The sequence below is a fragment of the Melospiza georgiana genome, chromosome 1 (genome assembly GCF_028018845.1).
Source record: "Melospiza georgiana isolate bMelGeo1 chromosome 1, bMelGeo1.pri, whole genome shotgun sequence".
NCBI lineage: Eukaryota > Metazoa > Chordata > Aves > Passeriformes > Passerellidae > Melospiza > Melospiza georgiana.
In genome coordinates, this window is record NC_080430.1 from 137,923,019 (window position 1) to 137,950,317 (window position 27,299).

At 45.7% G+C, this 27,299-nt stretch overlaps 1 protein-coding gene across 1 annotated transcript in view; it reads left to right on the plus strand.

Moving 5' to 3' along the window:
- The first annotated feature begins 336 nt into the window (after positions 1-336).
- Positions 337-27,299, plus strand: part of EXT1 (exostosin glycosyltransferase 1) — a 181,827-nt gene continuing 154,864 nt past the window's right edge. Inside the window, exon 1 of the mRNA XM_058025315.1 lies at positions 337-1,458. Coding sequence (XP_057881298.1) covers positions 512-1,458 — 947 coding nt within the window. The 5' untranslated portion in view covers positions 337-511. The remainder of the gene's footprint in view (positions 1,459-27,299) is intronic.

Here is a 27,299-nt window from a genome sequence, read left to right on the forward strand (position 1 = left end):
CGAGGAGCGAGCGACGCCCGGGCCAGGCGTGGGGTGCCGGGCGATGCGGGGCTTTGTCAGGCTGCGGCGCGGCGGCCGCGGGCTGTGAGCCGGCGGGGCTGGGCTGGGCTGGGCCGGGCCGGGCTGGGCTGGGCTGGCGGCGCGGGGCGGAGAGGGGTGGGCGGGAGCGTGGCGGAGCCGAGCGCCGGCAGCGGCGGGAAGGCGGGAGCGGCGCTGCCCGGTGCCCGCCCCGCGCGGGGGGCCGGCCCTGAGTGCATGCGGGGCGCCCCGCCGGGCCGCCGCCGGGCCGCCGCCCGCCGCCCCTGAGACACCGGCGGCGAGAAAGTTGCGGCGGTCGCCCACATGCGCGGCCGCGGCCGGCGGCTTGGGGAACGGCGCCGAGCGGAGGTGGGCGAAGAGAGTTTGAAGCGCTCGCCGGCGGGAAGATGGCGGAGCGGAGCTGAGAGCGGCGCCCGGCGAGCTCGGGCTGCCCCCGCCTTCCTCCGCAGCCCCCCGGACCCCCGCCGGACACATGCAGGCCAAAAAACGCTACCTGACGCTGCTCTCTGCCGGCACCTGTCTTGCCCTGCTGCTCTACCTGGGAGGTGTGCGGCTGCGGGCGGCCCGGCACTCGCCGCCCGGTAGCCGGCATGGCCCGCGCCCCGGCGGCGCCGAGCGGCCCTGGCCCCGCTTCCCCGACGCCCTGCGGCCCTTCGCGCCCGCCGAGCGCCCGGGCCCCGAGGGCGGCGGGCGCGTCTCCCCCCGTCAGCGGCGGGACGCCAGCGCCGGCCTCTACCGCGGGCGCCGCTGCCGCATGGAGTCCTGCTTCGACTTCGCCCAGTGCCGGAAAAACGGCTTCAAGGTCTACGTGTACCCGCAGCAGAAGGGGGAGAAGATCGCCGAGAGCTACCAAAACGTCCTGGCCGCTATCGAGGGCTCCCGGTTCTACACCTCGGACCCCGGGCAGGCCTGCCTTTTCGTCCTCAGCCTGGACACGCTGGACCGAGACCAGCTCTCGCCCCAGTATGTGCACAACCTCCGCTCCAAGGTGCAGAGCCTCCACCTGTGGAACAACGGCAGAAACCACCTAATTTTTAATTTATACTCCGGCACCTGGCCCGACTACACTGAGGATGTGGGGTTCGACATTGGCCAGGCTATGCTGGCCAAAGCCAGCATCAGTACTGAAAACTTCAGACCCAACTTTGACGTTTCTATCCCGCTCTTTTCTAAGGATCATCCTAGGACAGGAGGGGAGAAGGGATTTTTGAGGTTTAACACCATCCCTCCTCTCAGGAAGTACATGTTGGTATTCAAGGGGAAAAGGTACCTGACGGGGATAGGGTCAGACACCAGGAATGCCTTATATCACGTCCATAACGGAGAGGATGTTGTCCTCCTGACCACCTGCAAGCATGGCAAAGACTGGCAAAAGCACAAGGATTCGCGCTGCGATCGAGACAACGCCGAATACGAAAAGTAAGTGAGCGGTGCCCCTTCCCCGTGCGTGTGTCCGCAGGGCATGCCGGCGTGCCGCGCCGCCGGGCAGATGGGAGCAGATGTGTGCCGGTGCGCTGGCGGCGGCCGGAGGAAGGCGTTCCTGGCTGCTTTGGGCGAGCCGGTGCCTTCATCGCTGCTTTGGGCGAGCCCGCGCCTTCTCCCGGCACCCGTGAGGCGGCCGGCCGGCTCCGTGCTGCCTCGGCCGGGGAGCTGGCGCGGCGGCACTGAAGGGCGATGCTGTGTCCTGCCCGGGGACGGTGACCTGCATGCGCAGCCTGATGGCTTTCCAAACCTTGCCAGCGGCCGAGGTGCTCTTGGAGGATACGCTGGCATTTGGCGCTGCTTTTTGTCCCCCAGTGCCTCTTAGGCCAGATGCCCTGTGCCTTCCTTGCCCTGAGACAAAGTTTGTACGAGTCTTCAGGTCTCTCCAGGTCGCATGTGAGCCAGGCTCCCAGAGTGGGTTTGTTGCTGAGGGATGCGCTCTCCAAAAAGCACTGCCTGGCGTGTGACCTGTGTCTGTGTATCTCCACAGACAAGTCTGTAACTTGCCTTGCCGTGTTTTTCCTTTCAGTTCAAACCAGCACAGTATCAGTGAAAGAAGGAGTGTTGGCTATGTTTGTGTCCTGTGTCTGAGTTTCTGGTTTTCACATGTGAGAGGATACACCAGTGATGCGAGCTCAGTGTGTGCTTTCTGTGAATGCCTGGTTGCTTACCTTTCCTCGACTTTCTTTTTTATTTGTTGGTAATGTCACTGTGAAGCCAAATTTTGTCTCGCTGTGCTGCTGCCCTTGTCTTCCAGTCTGCTTTTTAGGTTTGTATATATAGCTGCCGGGAAAATCGCTTCTGGGAATTACCTCCAGGATTGCGATGCTGACTAAGCCCTTTGCAGCTGATTAGTTTATTTAAATGCCGACCACCGCTATGTTTGCTGCAGAATAGGTTCCTGTATATGAAGTTTTTCACATGAGAATATTTCCTGGGTAGCACGGATTACACGCTGAATTAAAACAGACCAGCCGTACAGCAGTGCGTGATGTGCAGTGGAGCTGCACCCAGAGCTGCCAGCGGCTGGAGGGTTTTGTGGTGCACAGGGGAACGTGGGTGGAAAAATACTTCTGGAGAGCATTTGGGAAGAAACTACGCTGGCATTAATACTGATGAAAATTTCCGACTGGCTGTCTGTTTCTCCACCGAAACTATCCCCGGGGGTTGGGAAGAGACCGGGAAGGTCAGCATTGCAAAGTCGAGAAGCCTGCGTGAACTCTGCTCACCTTTTGGTTACTGTAATTCTGCTGCAGAGGGGGAGGAAAGAGCAGTGCAAATACTCAGTGGACTTTTAATCCCGTTCATTTTCAGGAAACTGATGGGCAAATGGTGAAATAATGCACATGTGCAGGTGATACAGCATCAGTGCCAAATGATCAGTAGAGATACTAAGCTAAGCTCATGTTATTTATCACCTGGGAGTCCCTTTGGCTTGTGATCTCCTTCAGGGAATATATGCATTGTGGGAAAGAAGGGAGACCTGACAGTTACAGGCTTTCAGGGTGTATTGGTTTTTTGGTTTTGGATCTGGACAATTGGAGCTAATTTACAGATGGGGGAATATCCTGCTTATTTGCTGTATACTACAGTGTATGTGCTGTCAAGTTGTCATAAAACCAAACATACCTGCCTGTGGTTTCACAGGTGTGAGTCTGATTTTTTTACAGCTATACCATTTGGTCTAATAAAAGATAGACCTCTCCCTGAGAGTTCTGCTCCCCCTAAGTGTCTTTGCCACTTATTGTGGTGAGATTTGTCTATAGCAGCCCTCGGGGGTAGGATAGCACGCACCCAGCTGTACACACTATGCCACGCTGTTCATACAGGAAGCACACTCGCTGCTAGGATGCAGCTGGATCTGGGGTGGGGGGCTTCAACATTTGTTGCAATGCTGCTGTTAAAAGACAGGAACTAAAAACTGATGCTGTCAAGAAAATAAGATTACGCCAAGAACTGAGGCAAGCTCAGTCTGCCTCAGGCTGCTGAGGTGGAGGGGTTTGCTCTAGTGGACTGCAGCAGACGTGCAGCTCTTTGACCCCGCATCTTAGGGGAGCGAGGACACCTGACGGGGTGTGCTGCTGCCCCTTCCCCCGGTGCCTCGGTGCCGATGCACAGCCGAGTGTGCCATCTGCTGCTCTGCCAGCGCCGCGTCCTGCCAGCCCCTGTGTCTTCTGCTGCCTCCTCTGTGCCCGCAGGGACCGTGCCTGGGGCTCCACTCCCTTCATAAAGTCTGCTAGGGTCACATCCCCAAGGTAGCATGACACAGCTGTCCAGTTGAAATGCTTCTGTGCTGATGTGTAACTCAGATGTGAAAGCTGTGGGAAGAACTCCATTTTTCCCACATCCCACATAAAGCAGCATCTGATCATCAGTGAGGCTGTAGTGCTTGGAAAGAAGTGTCTCTAAATATATCTGGGCCTTGAAAACTGCACATGGAGTGGCTCTTGTGAGGCATTTGGGACTTGGGTTTAACAATGCATCTTCATGGTTTTAATAAAAAAAAAGGAAAAACATACTCTCCAGGATACGTCTGTTGGCATATCCATATACAATTGGCAGTTGCATATTGTGCTTTTCTGATTTTTCTATCCTCTGCCGTGATACTTACACCACTTCATGTGAAAGACAGTAGTGTAGGTGCCCTGGCCATGGATAGCTGGTCTTGGGATACCAGTGCTTGCCAGGGTGATGTATGAATGATTTGGTCTAGGTTAGAGGCCTTGCCAAGCCAGGTAAATTAGGTGACCAGATTTTAAAACGTGCTGACCTTGTGTTAGCAGGGTAGTGGTGTTATGATGTGTTGGGTGTGGGGCTGCACAAATCAAATTAATTTGTGATGGGGTTTCATCTAGAGTGTAACATTTGATATTGGGTTCACATGAGGTCCACCTGTCTGCTGGATGTGGTGTTTCCTCTCTAGGAGATTGAAAAGGCCAAGCAAGGTGACTTCCTGACCTCTGGAAAAATGTGTAGAGTGTCTTTCTTTGTTTGGGGAAAGCATGGATGGGCATGTGTGTATTTGACTGTCTCTGTGAATTGTATTGAAAGATCCATCTGTATGTCACAGCTAATTAATTTGCATCCTAGTTATGCATCTCAGCAGATAAAGCTGAGGCAGACTAAAATGAATTACATTATCATGATTAGACCGCTGGCAAACAGGATATAAAAGAAAACAAAGAAAACCTCTGGTTTTCTTTACAGTGTCCTTGGTTGTCAGAGGTGGCCTTTGTCACCCAGCACTAAGGCAGCTGGGCTTTCTGAATTCCTCCACAATAAGATTTCAGCTTCAAGCTTTCCATTTCACAAAGGGTTAAGGGAATAAAAGCTGCTGCTGCTGAAGTTTGAAGACAGCCTCTTAAATATTTAATGACGGTCTAAATATATACATATGTACAATGTGTTTTAAACAAAGGCAGAATTCATATACAGGCTTAACTGGTTCCAAATAATTACTTTTTGGAAGGTAATATAAATGACTGTGGATACCAAAAGAAATGGAGGAATGTGATGTTCTAGTGAAGCCAGATGCAGAGAAGAAGTTTGCACCAAAATGAGAATCTTTCTAGGAAAGTAAAATAATGTCTGTGGTATATCCCCTGACCTGCAGCAACCCTGCCCTCGGAGGATGGGAGAGGGTAGCAGAGATAGTATCAAAAAGCATAAGGTCTCACCAGAAGCTCATGCAGAGAGACTTTTTCCTCATCCGTGCTTGATATCTAAAGTTAATGATGAGAATGAAGCAAAAGGGGAAAAAAAAAAGGAGTAGAATGGAGGAGGAAAAGTGAGAAAAAAATGTGTTTTTGGAGAAAAGTGAGCTATGGTGGAGGACAAATAGGATAATGAGGTGTTCTTTATGGACTAGGTTTTTGACTGGTCAGTGCTCAAAAAGCCTGTGTGATCATGACTGACCTGAGGAAAGGAGGTAAAACATGCAGGACCTCATGAGTGGGACTGGTTCTGCCGGAGGAGGTTGGAAGCATGTGGTGGTGGAGGAGGAGCCTATGGCAGGAGCTGCTCACGGATCTGTCTGGGGCTGTGGGTGCTGGCAGAAGGGGAGAGCAGCAGCACCTTACACTCTGCATGCTTACACCGGGGAGACATCTCTGCAGGGCACACAGTAGCACTAGGCAGGGCTGGATGTGTGCTTCTACAGGAGAATGTACCCAGCTGAACATTTTCATTGGTGCCTGGTACCCGGTAGGTTTACCTGGTGTGCACTCTACTGGTGGAACATGTGCCAATCGCAGCTGAACCTGCCACCCTTGAAAAGCATGAGTGATGGTCACTCACGCAATAGGCACAGAATGGGAAGAAAAGCAGGTTTTAGTTTTGCTTCCTTCCCACTAGGAATAAAATACACATACTGAAATAAAGAAGTGGTAGAAGTACACATGAGGGATGACTGCCACTCAGCAGACTGGCAGGAGAATGTGAAATAAGGCTTAGGCTTGCCTGTCCAACATGTGATGGTAATGTGAATGCTCCATATGCATGTATGTGCATGTTTCAAACAAAGGTGAAATTCTTGTACTTGTAATATACTGAGCTTCCGTGTACTGTACTAAAATACAAATGTAAATGCCACACTTAATCACTCACTGGATTATTTTTTTAATTATCTAAAAGCCTTCACAAGGCAGCTCATTTGCAGCTATTTAGGATGGGTCTGAGAAATCATCCAGGGTCAGGGTGGCTATTGTTCAGGACATCTGAAGTGAGATGGGGACCAGTCAGGGCATCTTGTATATCACCAGGCTGTTTTGGGAGCTTGGATAAAACTCAAAAACTACTGGGACTGCTGGGCATTTTCCCAGAGTAACTTGGCTCCTACAGAGACCTGTCCTCACCAGACTACTTTTAAATATTGATTTTTTGAGGAACTGGAAATTTGCCTGGTTTACAATACATTTATCCAAAATGCAGTAAACAGGTAAATAACAAAGCTTTAATGAATGTCTGAGAATATAGGACTTGCTCTATTGTGTTCTTCCTCTTGCTCTCTGTATGTATTGCAGAGTGTCCTTATGTGCCTGTTGATGCTGATTTAACGCAAGTAGGGCCCTGAGGGGTAGGAGCTTCCAGAGGCTCCAGGCTGATGCCCTGACAGGAGCTGGGAGCAGGGGCAACAGGGGCATCCCTGAGCTCACAGGCAGCCGTGCACTCCTGAGCCTGGCTGCTTGCAGCAGGCTCTTCCCTCGGTGGATCCGTGTGTGGGAGCGGGTGGATCCGTGTGGAAGTGGGTGGATCTGTGTGTGGAAGCGGGTGGATCCGTGTGTGGGAGCGGGTGGATCCGTGTGTGGGAGCGGGTGGATCCGTGTGTGGGAGCGGGTGGATCCGTGTGTGGGAGCGGGTGGATCCATGTGTGGGAGCGGGTGGATCCGTGTGGGGGAACGGGTGATCCGTGTGGCAGTGGGTGGATCTGTGAGGGGGAACGGGTGATCTGTGTGGGGGAGCGGGTGATCCGTGTGGCAGTGGGTGGATCTGTGCAGGGCAGCGGGTGATCTCTGTGGGGGAACGGGTGATCCGTGCGTGGCAGCGGGTGGATCCTTGTGCGTGTTCCCGGTGTTCCCGGTGCTGGGCACTGCCGCGTGTGTGGCCGGGTTGCAGGGTCAGGCACTGGCAGAGGAGCCCACCCTGCCCGCGGGCCTTAAACCAGGCGCCCTCCTAACCTCAAGTAATTAAGTTTTCTTGTGGGGTGAGTTATTATTATAATTGGTTGCCCCAGGCCTTTCTGTGTCTTTCTATGAAGCATCTCATATGAGGCTGTGTGGTGACAAAGCATTACAGTAGATGGGTGATCTGGTCTGCAGCAGATGTTTTCTGCATGCAGAATGTATGTCAGCACAGCTTTCACAGCTCAAGGGGCTCTGCTTTTATTTTTCTTGCCTAGGAAAATTGATCTAGGATAGTTTATCGATAAATACTCATCATCGAAGAGACACCTGATGACAGAACAAAATTCAAAGAAAAAGATTATCTGAGTCATCATTTGAAGTAGAATTAATCTGGAAACAAGTAGTTTCAAGGGCTTGTTGAACCCAGATCAGAATGGAGCTGAGAGTAACAGGTCCAGCTACCTATTTTGGCAAGAGAAAGTCCTCTTGTGCCTCCAGTGAGGTGGCCTCAGCAAGTAGGTGCTGCAGAGCATCCCTTGGTGTTCCTGCCTTCTTACCCTCCCTGTCTGGGTATTTCACAGGGCAAAGTCTGATTTCTGCAGGATGTTCTGTAGTGGCCTAAAGTAACCACTGAAACTGCTCCCAAGGGAGAGAGGTGGCTGAATTTGGGATTCTCTGTGAGTTGTGTGCAGCTGCCTGCTGCTCCCTGCTGCATTGAGGGTGTTCCTGTTTGCATCCATGCATCTGTGAAGTGTTGCATCTCACTGGGAGAATGGGATGGAACAAGAGGAGTCCCAGCTCGAGACAAACCCGAACGGAAGCGACTGCTGCTCTGACTGCTGCAGATAATCCTTTTGCCCCACATTTAGTCCTGGAACAGCCTGCAGGAAAGTAAACCAGCAGCTGCTTGCAGGAGAGGGAAGTAAATGAAACTGGTCCGCACGAAGCACTTATTTACTCAACAGATGTGAGTCAAGAGAATGTGCTGTAATCTGATGATTTCTGGAGTATTATCTGTGATTGTTTTCCTTTTTTCTCTGAAGGCTTTCTTTCAGAAAATCCACAGAGTTTTGTGGTCTTGGGTAAACAAACTCTTTTGCTAACCAGAGAAGAATAATTGGTAGGTACATGGACAACTGTCTGGCCTGTGAATGGAGTTAAATGGTGTTCTGAGCTGCTAAGGTGACTGACTGCTCATGGACTTGGCTATATCTAGATGATAATGCAGGATTTATACTCTTGTCTCATGTCATATGGATATTAGTTTAGCCTGTGGGAATGTATGAGTATAACTTTAGGTTATATTTAAGGTTCTACACCTTGACACATTTCCATGTATTTGGGACATACAGGTTTCATTGAGCTGTAGATTTGTTCCTGTTCCTGTGTTGACCTAGCTATGCTGTGCTTTTATGTGAGGCTTTGTGTTGCTCTTTTTCATTACAAATTTCAGGAGCAAACAGGACAAGTATCATCACTGTTTTGCCCTTAATTTGGGAGCCTCCTCAGTCAACTGTAAGGAGCATTGCTACTATGTAATGCTGATACAAGTCACCCCCAGTCTCTAGAGAAGCCAGGGAGGGAGGGAGCTGTGGCAGGGGGTGCCTGAGATCCCAGGTGTGCACAGGAGCTATTAAAGATTCTAGCCAGAGAATGGTGGGAGTCCTTTCTTCCACTTTTACGACAAATTATAATTTGTAACAATTTGACAGCTGCACTAGAAGAAACTATCCTGGTAGTGTGGCTGGGGAGCCACATAGCCTGGGAGGGTGTTTGAAAGCCAAAAGGTGGGAGATCAGCCTACTGCTGTGGTGCAGGAGAAATTAGTTTAAGAAATTAATTCCAAATGAGAATGAAAGAGAAGAGATTCATTTCACATGGGAAGGGGGAAATAGTGTTGTAAGTAATACAGGCCCTATCTCAGCAAAATGTTGTCTTAACTGCTTTTCTGGGAAAAAGCTAATATGAGTGCTGCCAGGCTGATGGCTTTCCAAGTGCAATCTGATTTCCTAAAATGTTATCATTTCTTAGAACAAGAAAACATAACTGTAAGCCAGTCAGGAGGGTTAGGCCTGCTCAATAATAGGAGAAAGAAGAGGCTGTTTTCTTTAAACATCTTGTGTTTCTGCACTTGTCTCTCCCACCAGTTCTTGCTGAGATTTACCTTCAGTTTTTCGGGTGTTTTGGTGCTGTCTCCTTGGCCAGGATGCTAAATGGAGGTTCCCTGAAAGGTGGTAGGGGTGGGATGTTTGTGTCAGGGAAATAAGGCCCCCATTTCATACTCCAGTGAGACAGACTTCTCAACCCTCCTGCAGTCCCTGGGAGAAGTGAGGTGCTGGCCGAGCTGTTGCAGGAACTCCTGCCTTCTCTTGCCTGGATGTCTCAAGCCTGCAGTCTGACAGTCAGGATTGCCACTGGCAACCATGCTTATGTTTCCATATGCTTTTAAAATGGAAAGGAGTCATTGCTTTTCCTAGGCAATTTAGAGGTTTACTTTAGTGCTTTATAATGTTTAAAGCCTGCGTAAAACTGAAATACTACTTCTGTATCCCCTTCTCAGGAAGCATCAGTGAGCATCGGTCTAAAATTATTTTCCAATAAAAGGTGACAGTTGTCAGAAGCAGTACAAAGCAGCTCTAGCAGCTCTCCTCTGTGTGTCTGGTGAGGACAAATAGCCTCTAAAGCTTTTTTCTGGGTTTTACTTGTCCTGAGTGAGGACATGTTTGTATAGGAACCTTTTAACTCTCCTTGCTTCACTCAGCTGCTACCAAAGACCATTGCTTTCTCAGGCACTGAAGCGCTGTTGTTCCTGATCACTTGTCCCAAGGACTCCTGCAGTGCAGTCAGCAAATTCAGTAAAGCTTCTGTAAGTTGCCTTATTTCTCCATGATGGTTTCTAGTCCAGAAATACATGAGAACAAAATAATTCCTGGGTTCCTAAGTGAATTTTCCATTTATTCACTTTTTTCCCCCTCTAATATCCTCTTTGTGTTTATGAATGAAACAGAATTAGGGCTAATTTAGTTGATTGGCTGCAAAACAAAAGTATTCAATGCTAAGAATGGGAAATGAGAAGGCCTTTCTGAAATGTTACTTCTTTGCATAATTATAATAGATTATAATTATACATTTGGGTGTTTAGCAGTGGATTTGCTGTAAACACGGTCGTGGGAAATCTCTCGTCGCTCGCTTGTGTCGGTTCGAGTCCCAGTGCGGTCCCGCCAGTGGCTGCACCAGGATCCCTCACATCATCTTCTCTTTGGGCAGGGTGATGTGCCACAGAGAACGCAGTCTCCACTTCCCTTCCCAGCTCCTCCTACGAAATTACAGCTGGTCGATATGGCCATGTCAGACTGTTGACACAAATCAATAAGATCAATCATTCTTCAGCTCCTAAACAAAATTGAGAGCGTGATGCTGACGGCTTGCGCGTAGCAGTAAATTCCTAAAGGAAAATTGCATACCGTAGTGTTTGCTGAGGGTATCTGTGGGGGATCCTATCCTGTTAATAATTAGTTCTCTGAGGCTGTAAAAAGGAGCATGGTATAAATAGTTTGCTGGAGCTGCAATGTGTGTTATGACCCCTGCAGCCTTCAGGTTGATGGAGAACATCACCTGACCAGCAGCAGTGTGGGAGACTGGGGAGCGTGGCAGTGTTTGGGTAGGAATCCTGTTTTTCTTCATTCTCCTAGAAGATCTTGACTTCTGATACTGGTTTTTGCCTGGCAAATAATTGCAGATATTTTATCACAATACTGGAATTCGTGGTGCAGTCAGGTAGTTCAGTGTGTTACTACCAGAAAGCCCATCAGAATTGTAGTTTTTGTAGTAATGAAGAATAAATTCAGAGACTGCTTCTAAAAATCAGAATCTTTGTCTGAAGGGAGGGAGAAATTTTTGTTACAATGTCTGAGTTTATATCTCTGAAGGCTTGTTTTGGTGTGCCTGCTCATAGGCTCAGTCAGCTGCTTCAGGAAGATAAACACATGAATGTTTAACTCTTAGGAGTTTGCCACCAACCATTGTGCTGGGTGCTAGCAGATTTTTCTTTTAATTAAATGTAATTTATCTAATCCTAATGGGAAACATAATTATAGGATTTATTTTTTAATACTGTGATTTCAGAATTATTTTATAAAGAACAGTAACACTTCCCCCTTAAGGGCAGTTTAAAAATCAGCAAACAAAATAGAAAAAACTGAAGTACACTTTGCTAGAAGTAATAAATCTCAGACAAGATGCAAAAAAAAAAAAGGCAGCTGAAATGTTGGAGCTGCAATAAAGCTGAAAATTAATGATCAGTAGGTTGCTGCTGCAAGAGAGAGTGAATGCATTATGGATTTGAGGAGACGCCTATAGCTTATTAAATGCCAGCAAATTTTTGCATAAGCAGTAGAAAACCCTGATCAGAAATTGTAAAAGGGTGTGAACTGCAGCTGGAAGATCCAGTGCCACAGAGGATGTGTGCACCATGTGTATGGTTGAAACATAAGAAAGTGCTTCACAGGATCATGCTCTAAAGTTGCATGCTAAGCTCCTTTAGTTTCTGATCGGGGGGATTTAAATGTTTCAGTAAGGCATGACTGTAGTTGCAGGAAGGGATTTATCATACTTTACATAAGAAGGTGTGTATAACTGTTCAAAATAATTTAAAACAAATAATATCCCTTCACCCTTCCACACGCCCTTACACTTTTTTTTTCTCTAAACTCAAAAGCTAAGACTACTCCTTGAATTGTAATGGAATAATATATCAAGTGTGTGATCACATCAGGCATGGACACTTACCAAATCACAGCGAGATAACTGTGAATAACTCTCTAGTTTCAACAATTTGCATGGCCATTAACAATTGATGGGTTTCCCTTAGAACCGCATTATCTGTGGCAGCAGGATCTATTCCTGTGCGCTGCTCCTGCATACTAAGTGCCAGACAAATTCTCAAAACTGAGGATAATAAAAAATCTGATAGCACTAAGGTGAATGAAGTAGGTAGAAATTTCAAGGCAACAATTTCTGAAGATAGAGAAATATTTCAGGCAGTCCTGCATTTTAGTAACTGTTCTTCATCCCCTGTCCCTGCCTGCTTTTTTACTACAGTTCTGCAAGTTTTACTTCAGGCTGGTGTTAGGTTTCTCTTCTCTGCCTGGCATCACTTCAGGTTTGATAGTCAGTGTGGCCTGTGGATCAGTTAAAGTAAGATTTTAAAATACTTTTTGTTACAGTTTTGTGTTGAATAGTTGTCTTCAGAAGCTTTTATGCATATTTGACAAAAGATAAAAATGGCACTGAATTTAGGTGTCCCAGATTGTTGGGTGGCTCTTTCATCGGAGGGATTTCAAGGAGGTGCCAAAGATGTGCTTTCCTGATTAGAATCATACCACGATTTTAATAAGTGAGCGACCCATCCCTTATTTCTAGTGCTTTCATCTCTGCCTGACAGCATGTCAGTTCTTTCCAGATTCCTCTACCAAGCTGACTTTTCCAGCCCCAAATCTTTCTCTTTTTATTTCTCTTTCTCACCTCTTTCCTCTCCCCCTTTCTCCTCACGGGCTGTTGTTGTGGCAAGATGAAAGCAGCTGAGTGAAGTGGTGGCGGGGAAGGCTCGGGAATCAAAGCACACAAGTGGCTGGAGCTGTGGGAAGGCAGGTGGGTGACACATCAAAGTCAGGGCTACGTGTGCTTGCTGCTCTCACCTCTCCTAGTAAATGACCCCCCTGCCATAAACAGAGTTCCTGGGGTTAATTTGTGAGTTCACACGCACACAAATGCAATTACTTCTCTATGGCCTTCCCAAAATTTACTTGCAGAGACCAGTAATAAAATCTCAGCTTTGTTCCTTGGAATATGGCTTTTGCAGATGTGGTGTGTAAGGAACAAGTACCTAAGCTGTTGATAGCAGGGGGTGGTTGTTCACCTTCAGCTGAGGGTAGCCCATCACCTTGTCCCATCTGCCTGTCAGTGTTGTTTCAGGGTTGCTGGAGGCAGGATGAGAGCTGGAAGGGCTGAGCAGCATCTGGCTGTCCCCAGCTGGGCCTTGCATGCCCAGAGACCCTGAGAAGGTGTTGTCAAGGGACCCCTTGGCTGGGGCAGGGAGCACCCATCACTCAGCCGCAAATGGATGGTGCTTCCTGAGCTCTGTGCCCGGTGTGAAGGCTCCAGGTGCCCTCAGCTCAGTAGAAGCCCCAGACTCCCACTCATCTCTAAACTCTGTGCATGTCTCTTGATGTGGAGCTAACTATGGGGGTGGCTGTTTTCTCAGCTGTTGCCTCTCCTCAGATCCTCCTTTGTCTTTGCTGTGGAGCTCAGCAGTTGAGTACCTTGAGGTCTGGGTTGACTCTTGCTCTGTGTTTGTGCAGGGGGACCTGGTCCTTGTCTTAAGTGTTTGTGCTAAAGGTGTCAAAAAATCGTTGCCATTCGTTGACAGGGCTCTTCCTCACTGCCTGCTGATGGTTGTTTCAGTTACTGTTGCTGAGAACCAAAATAATCAGGGCACTTGTCTCTTTACTTTCTGTATCACAGCATTAGTGAATTGCAGTGAAAACAGGTTTCCATCTTTTGTTTTATTAGCTATTTCTGATGACCTGTAATAATAACCCTTTTTAGCAAAAAGTGTTTTTACTCTTTCATTTTTAATGAAAATACTTTGACACAGGTCATAGTAAAATAATTCACAGTGTGTGAATTATTGTATTGTTATTACAGTGTGTGTGTGTTGTTTAGGTCTAAAACTGGTGGTATAAGAATTTAGAGATAGTGGTGTGATCCCTGGGTGCTCTGATGTTGTAGTTACTGGTTATGGCAATAGTTGTTACTTTAACTTTGGTCTCAGGATAGCCATGTTTCACAATAATCAATACACTGATTGCTGTAATTGCAGCTTGTGGTACCCTGGTCTAGGCCAAGAAAGTATGGAATTTAATGAATATTTGTAAACAAACTTGATTAGGAAGTAGGTTCAGGATATGCAGTGGTGGAGGATAATAGAAGAGACCCATCCTCAGCTTTGATAAATAGAACAGATGGAAACCTGAAAATGAGCAGCAAAGCATGGAAACCATCCCACTGCTGTTTACCTTGCGTTTATTGCTGCACCACGTCCTAAAAAATCTCTACTTAAAAAAAAAAATAGAAGCTGACTCCCCACTGCAATGAGATTTTGTGTACACAATTTCAGTCTCCTCTGCAGAACTTTAAAGTATTATCAGACCTAATGTTGAAAACTGGATTTACAATGTAGGGCTGGTATCAGCCTTAAGTAAAGAAGTGTCTATTGTCACCCCATGATTGAATCATAATGCACTTAAAATGAAAAAGGAAACCACCATTGAAAATGGGAAATAGATTTCATAGTGGTGCCTCTGGGGAGGTGAATGGCTGACATCTGGCAGTTGCTGGAAAGTTGGCTGTGTTTTATTGTCCTTTAGGAACTGCTTCCCATTTTTGCTGATTATTGGCTCTGGTTTTGTCCACATGTTTCAGATGCATGTCCTTCATCTCAGGTATAGAGGCTTGTTCTACACCTTCTGTCAGGCCATTTGGGAGTGTTTTGTATGAGTCTGGCAACTTAGCAGTAGAAGGGTATGTCAGGTTTTGGATGGTTTCTTTAAGGTTGCCTTTACACCTCCTTGCCTTCTCTCTTCTCTTTCTCCATCTTTAAGAATTTGACTTTTATTTGCAGGTTTTCCTGGCTGAGTGCATGAGTGTCTCCAACAAAAGTAGCATTAAATCCTGCTTACTTCACCTCTCCTTATTTTTTCTTTTTTTTTCCTTATTTATTTAAAGCTTTTGGTTATCTGCAAAGTTTGGCATTAGTGGAACTGCATTAAAGGGAAATGCATAAGGAGCCTAGGCCGATGAATGGTTGCTCCTGCTGCAGGAGCTTGGAGGGGAGGGGGTCTCTCAGCATCTACAGTGCATTTGTTTGCTTCCTACCTGCTGGTTTCCAACAGTATTAATTTTTATGCATTTATTGTATGTAATTAAAAGCAGAGCTGCTTACAGCAATGCTTGCGGAGATTCCGCCTCTCCCCCAAATGCAGCAAATAGGCATCTGGTATTTGTTTTGTATAATACAGTCCTCATAAAATGAAAAGTGATAAAACATAATTATCTGTAAAGGCTTGTTTTATAAGCCTAGGAATGAGCTTGTTCCTGCCTTGTTTTTGTCTAGTTGTAAGATGGTTTTAGCCCCTCTCCAGATTAATAGAGAATCAGTTATTACAGTGTTTTAAACCTTGGTGTGTATGAGTAGAAGGTGGGGTGAATGCATGCATGAGATAGCTCTGCTGGATCTCTAGAGATGAGGATAGTCTTTCTGTTCCCTTTAGAAGTTTTTCCCTTACAACCAATGGGTTTTATTTGAAATCTTTGGTAAAGTAAGAGGGAGGAGAATCTGTGGACTGCATGAACAGTATTTCTGAGCTATAGGCCTTAAAGTTGGGTTTGAGCCCTTTGTGCACACTGCTTATCCTTGGCAGTGTGAAGGACAGGTGTCATGGGTCTGTGCTTATGCTTGGATGTGTGTAGGATTCCTTGATTTGGCCCTCCCTGCATTACTGAATAGACTTTAACTGCTATATGTCTTCATTTCTCAGAGTATTGCTGGCTTGATCCACCTCCAGCGGTCATCAGGATTCCCAGCTCAGGATTCAGCAGTTTTGAGCAGCTCATTATACTAATTTCACCTTAGATTTGCTGCTTGCTATTTGTTTTTAGGCAGCTATGCCATTTGCTTGCCTTTTGCTTGCTGTAACCCTGCACAGTCCTGCCTGCTACCACATGCTACCCAGTATATTTTTCTGGGAAAAAGTGAAATCAGATCATCTAAACCGATTAGATTGTAAGGTGAGACATGCGAGCGGCTTATGGCTGTCTAAAGATGAAGTGTGAAAACCAAATCCTTTTAGAAAACTCACAGTCTGAATTTATTACTTTTTTATTTTTCTTTAAATTAGTAGTAAGCAAGAATCCACTTTTTTTGTAGTGAAAGCTGAAAGCCATGGGGCTGCAATGCACCTTCAACTTCAGCAAGCTTTGGATATGTTTGCTTCACTCCTGTTCTGTGCATAATTAATTAAAGTGATAGAGGAGAGCTTTGCTAACCTTTATGTGAATTGTAGCCTTCTCAAAACCAGATATAACTTAGGTATTGCTTTTTCTCTGCAAGACAAGTCTTGTAATTTTGAATCTTGATGAGTGGCTGCTTTTGTTCTGCAAGTCTCAGAAACAATGGGGTTGGGAGCATAAAACAAATTGCCAAATGATAACACTTTGGAGAAAAAAATCATCTTCAAGTGCCTCATTCCCTACATCTTTCATTCTGCAGAGGCTGCCTTGATGCAGCCCCACTGCCAGGGCAAGGAGATGCTCCCCCAGTCAGTCCTGCTTTCTGGGTGGCACAGTGCCTGGGCATGGCCATGTGCTGAGCTGCTGCTGCCCTGTATTGGAGTAATTTTCTTGAAAAATATTTTCCTTGAAATACACTTTTTATTCATCATATCTGGGGATACTGGTGTAATCTGCTCATTGCTGACTTCAGTTGTTTAACAGCACTGTTGTGGCTGCTCTGAGTCCTCAGCCAGAGCACGGCCAGCAGCAGCAGGGGAGGTGTTAGGAGGCTCCCAGCTGCCTTGTGCGATGTTGCTTTCCATGGCCAGAAGTCTTTGATCTATTCAAACAGAAGCCTGAGAAGTGGGGGATGGATGCCACATTGCAGGCTGATGTGTAAATGCATTCTTTTGCACCAAAGTCTCATTTAACCTCTAAGCTAAATGTGCCATGTATGTCAGAGGCTGCAGAGTCTGGCTACAAGTCAAATGGTCTGAGATGTTTGTCATCCCCACACAGTATATGATGTTCCATTTATGTTTTCATGCAAGATCTGGAATTCAAATGTTGTATTTTTTATCTATTCCTTATTGCTCTACTTAGGTGTAGAATAGGGATATATCTCCCTGGGAAGTTAACTGATCCTTATTTCATTAATGTCTCCAGAATGTTCTGAGACCAGTGTTGCTTTGCATTCACAGCAATAGAATTGAATTCAAAAGTTTAGATGCCTTCTGATTCAGACTTCTTATTTCTCCGGAATAATTGGGTTTTACTTTACTTTAGGCAAATGAAATGAAGCTTTTAGCTTCAGTCCTGCTATCAGTGTGGCATGGACTCATCATTTGTTCTCTTAGCCATTGTGTGCGGAGTGATCGCTTTTGGCACGTTTTCTTTTAAATGCAACGCAAAGTGAAATCCTGTTATTTGCACACATCCTGTGGCATGCATATTCAAAGTATCTAGGCAACCTTTATGTAGATGACACTTTTAACTCAAACTTTTCCATCATTATGAGTGTGGTCCTGTGAAAAGAAGCAGGATAAAAAAGGGGGGGAAGAAAGGGCTGGCTTGAACTCACTTTGGGCAGCTTGAGTCACTTGTAAGACTCTTTATACGAAGTATGACACACACTGAAGATCTCTGCTATCTTACACTTAAAACATCAACTTCAAACTATTCTATGTTTTTCCTTTGAGCTTGGGCAGGTAGGGGATCTCCTGGCTCTGCTGGAGATGATAGTAGATCTATCAGTAAAGGGGGGTTTCAGAGCTTCTGCAATCTCACACCAAGCAGTGGACTTCCTTGTGTGGTTCTTGGCTCCAGGCTCAGGAGGATGAGTGGTTCAAAATATCTGCAGCTGTAGCCCTGGGAGGTATGTGTGTTCTGACAGCTTTTGAGTTCAGCTGTGCTTCTCAGAAAATAAGAGCTGAATGGAAGACTTGAAAGACTTAAGGGGAAGCCACCATTGCAATCCCTGCAAGGAAGAAATAAAGCTTACACAAAGGACATTGTTTGAATAAAAGCGTGTCTGTGGGGTCAGGTGTGACCATGACCCATCAATGGTGCAGATGGAGCAGGCATCACTACTGCAGCAGTTTGATCTCCGGTTGGGAATTGGTCTCCAAAGCCAAGGTCGCTGAGATATGTTGCACAAAGAAAGTTGTGGCCCCAACTTTGTATCAGGATGAATGTAATCTCTTGGAGCAGTTCTGCTTTAGCTAGATGGAGCAAGCATCCTCCAGGCAGGCAGGAAGCAGGGCCAGTGCAAACATCACACTGTGTTCTGTGGTTGCTTTGGCAGAAAAGGGATTGGTGTCCTCATGCTTGATACTTACTGAATTGGGGTGAGGGTGATCAGCATGGTGCATGTTGGTGTTAAGGAACATGGTGGTGCTGTAGGTCAGTGTGCACAACAAAACAATCACATTTCCCCCCTGCCCCCCCATCAACAGGCAGCATACACAGATCTCACTTTGCTGCCCTGCTCTGGTGCTGGGGAACATGATACGTTCCCTCTGACCAACACTTCAGAGGATGAGGGTGTTTGGAGGACTGGTGCCAGAAGCCTGGGACTGTGGTTTGGGGGGATGAAAGGTTGTGTGTCTGTGATTTACATTTACTGGGAGGTGATTCCTTTGGGCTCTCATTGCATTCAGGGTGTCAGCCCACATACAAGTGATGGCATCTTCCCACATGTGCTTGAGTTGGCCCAGAAGAGCAGGCTGAAGGGAAAGGTGAAAGGGATGGGAGGTACTGGATGCCATTGTTGCCTCAGGTGCTGGGTTTTAGGAGCTAGCAGCCCCAAGCAGCTCACTGAGGTCTCCCTGGAAGCTGATTCAGAAGAGAAAATGAAGCTCAGGTTTCTCAGGAGTCTGGTTGCCAGATCCCCTTCTGCATACTCATGCCACCCCTCTGGTCTTTATCCATAGCTGAGCTGAGTGTTTAGCAATAGTAGGACAGTGAGTGTAGCTGTTTCTTAGGGAATGCTAAAAGGAAAAACCTGGGAATAGCCTGGAAAAATATTTAAAGTGTGGGGAGAAAAGATCCAGATTTTTGTGTTTGAATGCTTAGGACAGTAAGTGAAAGCTTCCTATTGCAAGTTAAAGCAACTATGCTCATAGCCAGAGGTTGGGTTTGGGGTTTAAAAAAAATTATCATTATTATTAAAGGCCAGCTGTTTATATAATCTTGACTTAATTTCTGTGCTACAAAAGGCTAAAGCTGTTATCTAGGACTTCGTGATTAATGCCCAGTTTGCCTGTAATCAGGGTACCACTGCTAAGTATCCTCCTGCAGTGATTTCTTTATTTGACCTTATGTCCGTGGGTTGGTCATGAAAGCTTGGATGGATATTGACTACTCTGATCTTGACTGTATTTTTAATTGCAGGGCAGCAAGAGTCAAGTGGGATAGCATTTTGGGTGGTTGGTGTGGGAATAAAGTGACATGGAAAACTGAACCCTGGTAGCTCCCATGGGACAGTGTGAGTTGTTACTGCATGATGGTGGGAGAAGCTGCCAAAGGAATGCCACAGTCCCGTTAAGTGGGACTGTTAGTGACATGGCTGAGTGAATTCAGCAGTGGGAATGGTGTATTCTTGTATCTGCTTTCCTCAAAACTGCTGGGGGAAGATACTCGGGTGAAGCAGCACTGGTGGAAAGAAGGGAGGAGGAAGAGACTGAGGATCTGGTGCTGAAATGCAGCTGTTTCTTGGGCGGGTTGTACTGAGTACTGGCAGTTTGCTGTCAGTGGTGCACTCCTGATGAAACATCTTCATGTAGGTGCTGTCTGTGTGCATCTGATTGTTGGGTAGGTTGGAAACAAGTGGAGGAAAGGACAGATACACTTCTGTCAGGTGTAGGCTTCTCTGCAAAAGGATTGAATCAAGGCAACAGCTGCTTTTGGCAGAGGATATATTCTCAGTTACTGGTGTTTTCATAGGCAAATAGCAATAAACTTGTGTGGGTGTGTGAGATATAAGAATGCATAGACAAAGATGCCATCTTTGAGCTTCCAAAGAAAAGCTAAAGTGAAGAGCTGGAGACTGTAGACAGTGCAATATTTTCATAAGTATAGACATAAGTCTGACCTCTTCCTGTTTATCAGCATATTTGTTAGAAATTATTCTGCTGAGGAACCTTGTAATTTTTGTAGTTAAGGGGAGATAATAAAGATGACCCTAAAGTAGGAGTGGCTTAGAAGAAAACCAATACGCTTAAACAGTAAAATGCACTCCTGTAGCAGAAAGCATACTCATGATCAAGGGTGTGAAGGTTTATGCTTGCTTCTGTTGAAAAAAGGGGTCTCTGTTTGAGCTGTGCCAGGGTGTGTGGGATGACCTCTGTCCTGCTGGGGTGGCCCAGTGCCAGTGTTGATGTGTGAGACATCTGGGCATTAAGAGAAGCAGGGTGAGCATTAAGGAGCTCTCAAGGAGATAAATATTGTGTGTGAAAACCCAAGGATGGAAGGAGGGGGAGAATTAAGAATTAGAAAAGCAGCACTATATCTTTTATTATAACATCTTTTTCTTCCCTCTCAGCTCTGTTTCCTGTCATGTTTTTTAGGAGTAGGGTTGCAGTGTTTGGGTACTGAGCAGGTGAGAAGGTTACTGTCTCAGTTTTTAATGTGATACAGTTGAAACAAATATGCCTGCAACAGAAATGCTCATCATGGCTTGAAACACCTCAGTGTTGACCTGGAGAACTTCTGGTGTGAGGGCATTTGTGTCTGGCATCTTGATTCACAACCAAACCAAATCTGAGAGCTGGCAGTGCTGAATGGTGCACCACAAGCCTGTGATTTCAAAGCACACACCTTGTATGAACTTGCTCCACTACTCCAAATTTCATTAGAAACCAAACCAAAACACCAAAGTGTGATCATCTGAGGTAGGTCTGGCAGGGTTTCTACTGAGACAGCTATACACTGAGGCATCCAGCTCTGTTCAGGTGCCATGTCACCTGAAACTGGTGTGAAACCAGTGTGGAGGCAGAAGGGGGTTAGCCTGCAGGGAGATGCATCTGCCCCACAGGCTTCCTGGGTGTTGCAGCCAGGCCTCTGGTTTAAAGAGTGTGATTTTCTTTTAAACATGGTAAAATGATGTGCAAGATGTATTTTTAAACAGAGCATGTTTGTTTTGTATCCCTTTGGCAGAGAGTTTATGTCGGTGTAATCACTGTAGCTAAATTGTCTTTTCTGTCTCACACCCATTATGCAAATGTTATATTACATCCTTATGTGTTTTAGTTTTGATTTTTGTTTTGTACAGAATCAGGCATGGCTGCATTGGGAAGCAGGTGTTGCAGTGGTATTTGAGACACTCTGCTGCTGCATGGGAAGGGGGATGGAGGAGCAGGCAGGGAGGGGAAGATGTGCATTAGGCACTGCCTGCTTTCTGTCCCTGTGCAGGGGCTGGTTCAGCAGCCACCTGAGCCTCAGCTTCTGGCAATGGAAACATCCAAAGGATATAATTGTCTGTGGTATTAAAATGCAATGCTTGAAAGTGTCTCACAACACAAAGGTTTACTAAACATTGCATTTGGAGAACATTGGAAAGTGCCAAAATGGCCCTGGGTGTGTATTTGGATAATGGGAGCACAAACTGGATTCTTTGTACAGGATTTTTCTCCCCCTGCTTTCCTGTTTAACGCCTGTCTCTAAATAGTGGTTAATGAAATAAACTCTGAAGCCTGTTTGGATGCTGTATATTGACAAAAGCTGACTATTTCTCTTGTTAATTAAAAATCCTGCCTCTGTTTTTGCTCCAGTTTTTTTGTAATATCAGAAAAGCTGATCCAACATGCCTTGCACGTTTTTCCTGTTACATTATGCCCTGAAAGTTTTGACCTCTAGCTTTTCATAGTGGATTGTAAATTATGTATGAAAATATTCTGTATTGTTGCCATATGAACTTCATGGAGATGGGGCGTCTTGAGTTGCTTGGTTTGGAAATGTTTCCATGTGCATCCCCAAACTCACAGCAGTATGCTATTTTGCACTCACTTGTACTGAAGATAACTTTTGTCTGTGCAGGCAGAAAACCTGGAGTTGCTCTTAGCCAGTTTAAGATAATGGATCACTTGTAAGAATGTTGCCTAGTATTTATTGCTGCTCACCAGAGGATAATTTCAATAAGAGTTTATCATATTTATTCAGCAGCAGACTAATAAATTCAGATTTGTTTAAACAAAGACTCGAGGAAGAACCTGCTAAACGCTTACGGTTATATTCATGGCAGGCATAAGCTACTCCATTCCACTCAATGTGCTTCTACCTGCTTATGTCAGCAATTAGTTTGGCTCTTAATATCTTATTTTCAGCACTTTTTTTTCTTCTGGGTGCAGCAGTTACATTCATCTCTGATGTAAGTGTGTTGTGGATAATGACATCTCTGATGCTGTTTGTCTGTTTAGGGGTTTGATTTGTTGTTGTGACAAAGTCTAGATAAGGAAAAATGCTGTTGCAGGAAGGAAAGATCTAATATGCTGAACTCCAGTCTGGGAAGGTCTTGAATATGAATTCTCCTGTGCTGTGCTTGTGGCTTTGAAAAGTTCACTCAATCTGTCTTTCCCCTCCATATTTAAATACAATAAAGTATGGTATTTTTGTATGGAAAATGCATGCAATTACATTTATAGTTTGAGATTTTTGCTAGGAGTCAGTCTAAAAATGAAGAAACCAGGAGTGAAGTGAGTGGTCAAATGATGCCTGAGAGCACACATGAATGGGTGAGTGGTACATTTTGACATAATACGAGCTTAAAGCTGTATGTTAATCTCATATAACTTGCTCTACCTGTGTTTGGCATTGCTTCTGGAAGCCAAATGGATATTATTAAAACAAAAGCTTTCACCCAAACTGAAATTTCTGCACCAAAGTTTAATTTGCAGAACCATATCCTTTGTGGGAAGGGAGATAGTTTAAGTAGGTGAAGTATATTATTGGTGGTGCCCAGATTTTTCTCTGCTGTGGGCTGTATGTGATTTAAATGTCTCTGCAGGTTCAGAACTGATGTATGTATAGATCCCAGGTTTCATTTACATGCCTGCACATACACACACATCTTAAACAGAATTGAACACACCATGACTTTCTCTGTTTTGCTGGTTGTCATCCCACCAACTTGCCCCTTCTTTGCTTTTAATCATCTTCACTATTAGGTCACTGCAAACTCTCTGAAATAACACGTATTACATATGTTAGCTGTGAAAACCAAACAAACCCTCAGAGGTTAAAGAGTTGGTCTTACAGAGCACAGGCACCACAACTCAGACATCTGAAACAACTCAGCACATGAAATAAGGTTAGTTTTGCAGGCTTTGGTCTTGACTCTTTGGTAAATCCATTTCACATCTAGCCAGAGCAGTGGCAAGAGCAGCACAACCTGACCCAGGAGTCCTGTGCCCCTTTTTCTGCTGGGTGGTTTAAGCAGTGCTTGTGCTCCACCAGATATTTTGGCATTTACAGAAGATGGCGATATCTTAAAAAGCTCAGTGAAAGTCTGGTGTTTGGACCTGCAGAGTATGGAGGGTTAATATTGGGAGGAAAATGTAATGGATGGTGACCTTTTCTATGTAAAATTAAGCAAAGGAATGCCATGGTTATTAAACTGAAAAGGCCTACTAACAGTTGTTGACTTTCTAGGAAACATTTGCATGTGTTGGTTTCTGTTCCATCACAAATGGATTTTTCTGTGTCCTGGGAGTGAATCATAATTTTTTCCACTTCGTTTTTAGTTAAAAAATAAAAGAAAGAAAACCCTTTTATAGTAGTGGTTGGAAAACCAAAGAAGCCATAGGAGATAAATAAACTGATAGATTATTGAACTAAGCAATGGAAGTGACAGATTCTTGTGCCTTCAAATCCTTGCAAAAAAATTATTACTATGACCAATATGTTGGTTTCTTAATGCGATCTCCTCTTGCACTGCAAATGATTTTATGTGGGCACTGTGCGTTCTGAAATACAAAGAAAGTGGTGTATACATTTTTGCCATTAGCAGTAGTGTTTGAAGTCCAGTACTGGTGCAAGCTTAAAACAACAAAGACTAAGAGAAATCTGCTCAGTTTTTTATTTCTTAAAGTCTTCCAATATAGATTTAAAACACCTGGGCATGTGTGTCTGTGCAGTCTCTGGGCCACAAGTGGTTATGTGCCTGATGACCTTCCTCAGGCACCACTTACCTGGCAGCCTCAAAGATAAACTTGCAGTTGGTATTTGATGCACAGATGTTACAGGGTTTTAATTGCTATTGTGTCTGGACTGGTGGCAGGGCTCTGTGATTGTTGTGTGCATGGAATTAATGCTAGAAGGTGGATATCAGAACTGAAATGGTGTTGTGCTGGGGCTCATGGATGTGTGGATGGTACAAGATGGGGCTCTTAACGCAAAGCTGCTGTTGTTGGCTGCATCTGCCCTTCTGGAGAGGCCAGAGTCTCCATGTGGTGTTCAAAGCTGATACTTTTTATTCCACCTGATGTGATCTTGCAAGACCTCTCTGTTAAAATAGCCAGAGGTGGTTTTAAATGGTGCTCTCCTGTGTTATCAACAGGGAGTGTACCACACCACCAAGCTGTCTGGAGATACTCACTCCCTCTGTCTACACTGCTGGGGGAGAGCTGGGTGTTTGATGGGAGAAGCTGGAATTTGGCTGGCACTGCTTCAGTGCCCAGGAAACACCAGTGTTCCCCTGCATGGCCTGGAATGGGGTGAGAAGTTGAACTTTGTTGTTATTCAGAGCAAAACAGTGATGGAAACTGAAAAATTCAGTTTGCAGCTATCAGTTTGGGGTAACTGATTTATTTTGAGGATAAAGGTGAGGAAGAGAACTGGGTGCCTTGGCAAATTGTATTTGTGCTGGCCTTGGAGTATCAGATGTTTGCCACTCCTAAATGCACAGGGATATTGAGGTCTGTATGTGGCTTTGTTACTAAATGGAGGTAGCAAAGATGAATGGCCTGCATGATGTTTCTGCAGAGATACTTTGTCACTAACCATGTCAGTCTCACTTTAGGGTGGAGGTTACTGGCCTTAGGTGGGTTTTGGCCCTGACCTGTTAGCATGGGACTGGGGAAGGTGACATTGAAATTGCAGAGCACCGTCCTTGGGCCTGGGAGCCTCCTCTCAGCTAGTGACTGAAATCTGGTGTCAGGATTGTAAGGGGAGATTATAATGGCTGTGCAGCTGGGCAGCAGCTACCAGGAATACTGTTAATGAGTGTTTATGACCCTTCCTGGTGCCTTCAGTGGTTTGGTGCAATAAATGGACACCTTTTTAGTGCTAGTTTGAAAAGGGACAAACTATTTTTGTTAGATTGGTCCTGATTTGCACCAAGCATGCTGTGACCTCTGCCAGTCTCTGTGCATTAACCAATTTCTTAAAGGTTTTACAGATATTTTCCATTAGCCACAGCATAGCTGTTGCCATGAATATTTAATGTCAAGAGCTGTACTTTTCATTACTTTTGTTCCTTTTTTCGCTGCTCTGCTTTGGCAAAAGTGGATATCTGCCCTCACAGACCAGGTGGTGGCTGCATGTGCTGCACACCCCACTTGTACCTTCCCCTTCTCTTTTTATTTGCAGTTTAGCGAGGCCCTAAACTTCTCCTCCTCCTCCTCCTCCTGGCCCTCCTCTGTAGCCCTCAGGGAGCAGTGCCCTTTCCAACAGGATTTGCAATTGAACTTCACTGAGCACAATGGCTGTCCCGTGCCTCTCTGGGCGCCGGGAGATGAATTCCCCACGCTTCATGGGTCGCTGGGCCTTCTTTATCTGCAACAGGAACAGAGGAATGCCTACAAGACAGAGCCACTTCTGAGGGCACACATGGATCTGCTGAGTCTGGGACACCCTCTGACTTTTATTTCTTTGCTGAAGGAGCCACATTCTTCTGATTTGTAGCCCAAGTACTCTTTGGTGGTAATTTGTTTGGTTAATACTTCTTCCCTTGTCATCTTTCTGTGCCTGTGTTGGCTCCTGTTCCCCACTTCCTGTGCATATCCATAGGCTGTGTTTTGTTCTCAAGGAAAGCTGTCTTCCATTTTCCAAGAGGAAGAATAATGCATGTCCAGGATACCCAGCTGCATGGGGCAAAGGTAGAGGTGTTATGGCATTAGGTTAAGTTTTGCTAAGTGAGTGAGATATTGCTTAGCTACATTTGAATGTTTCCTAAACTAACGCAGAGCAGCCCTGCCATTGCTGCAGCATAGAGGGGTTTGTGTCCCCAGCTGGCCAGTGGAATTGTAGGATGGGTGATGGAATTTGTTTGCACTTTGCAGCAGCTCTGTGTCAGCGCTGGGGGCAGGACATGGGGCCCTTCTATGGCCATCTACATATCTTCTTCAATACAGATTTGGGGCTGAAGCTCTTGAGTTTGTCTCATGTGAACTGTGGTCACTATTGAATTGATGCCCATATGTGCATGTGCTGGTTAATGTGTAAATTGCCAAATCTGTTGGAAAGCCCCAGCAAGCCCTTTGTGCAGAAGCAGGTTTCCACCCCTGCTGTGTCATGGTGGTGTGCTTTAGCAGCCTGTGCCTCACATTTGGGTTTCTGAAGTTTCAGAGACACTGAAGGGCACACTGCTGTAACCATTGAGTGCTTCTGCAATTATCTCAACCATGGTCCATGCTGGCCCAGCTGGGGTAGGATGCTGCATGTGTTGTCTGTTCAGAGAAGCTTTATGCTGGTTGAAGACATCTTCCTGCTGGGGATTGTATCAGGAGGTCTCTTTTTAATTGTTAATTTAGATGTAACTTGTTACAGCCAAGTTATAACCACACATCCTGGATTAGTTTGTATGCCATCTCTTAGTGTCAGGCAGGACCACTGAGGGTTAGAAAAATATTTGATGGTACAAAGAAGGCTTGAGGGCAAGAGACTTATCCTTCACCATTATCTTTATGACTGGAGCAGCCACAATGCTTCATTCTCCAAAACTTCCTGCAAACTCTGGTCTCTGTAGTTCTGACACCAAGCTAAACCTGATCAATGGAGAATTTGAAATCTCCTGCTTTTCAAATTAGTTCCTGAAGCCTATGGTCACAGTTGTTGTGGGTACTGTAACTGCAGGGGCTGCATGTGCCCAGCATCTCTTATGGGTTTGGTTTTGCAGGATGTGAAAATTGAAACGTTCAAGTCTGGAGGCAGGTGCTGAGGAGTACGTGGGAATGGAGGGCTAAGGCTTGAGAGGCCAAAGCACTTCTCAGTGCAGCCTGCCTGGAGTGATGCTGGATTGTGACAACAGTCTGATTGGATTGGGCTTTGCACAATCTACTTAAAATTTTGCAATTGCTCTACAGGCAGGTAATAGCTTTGAGGCAGCAAATG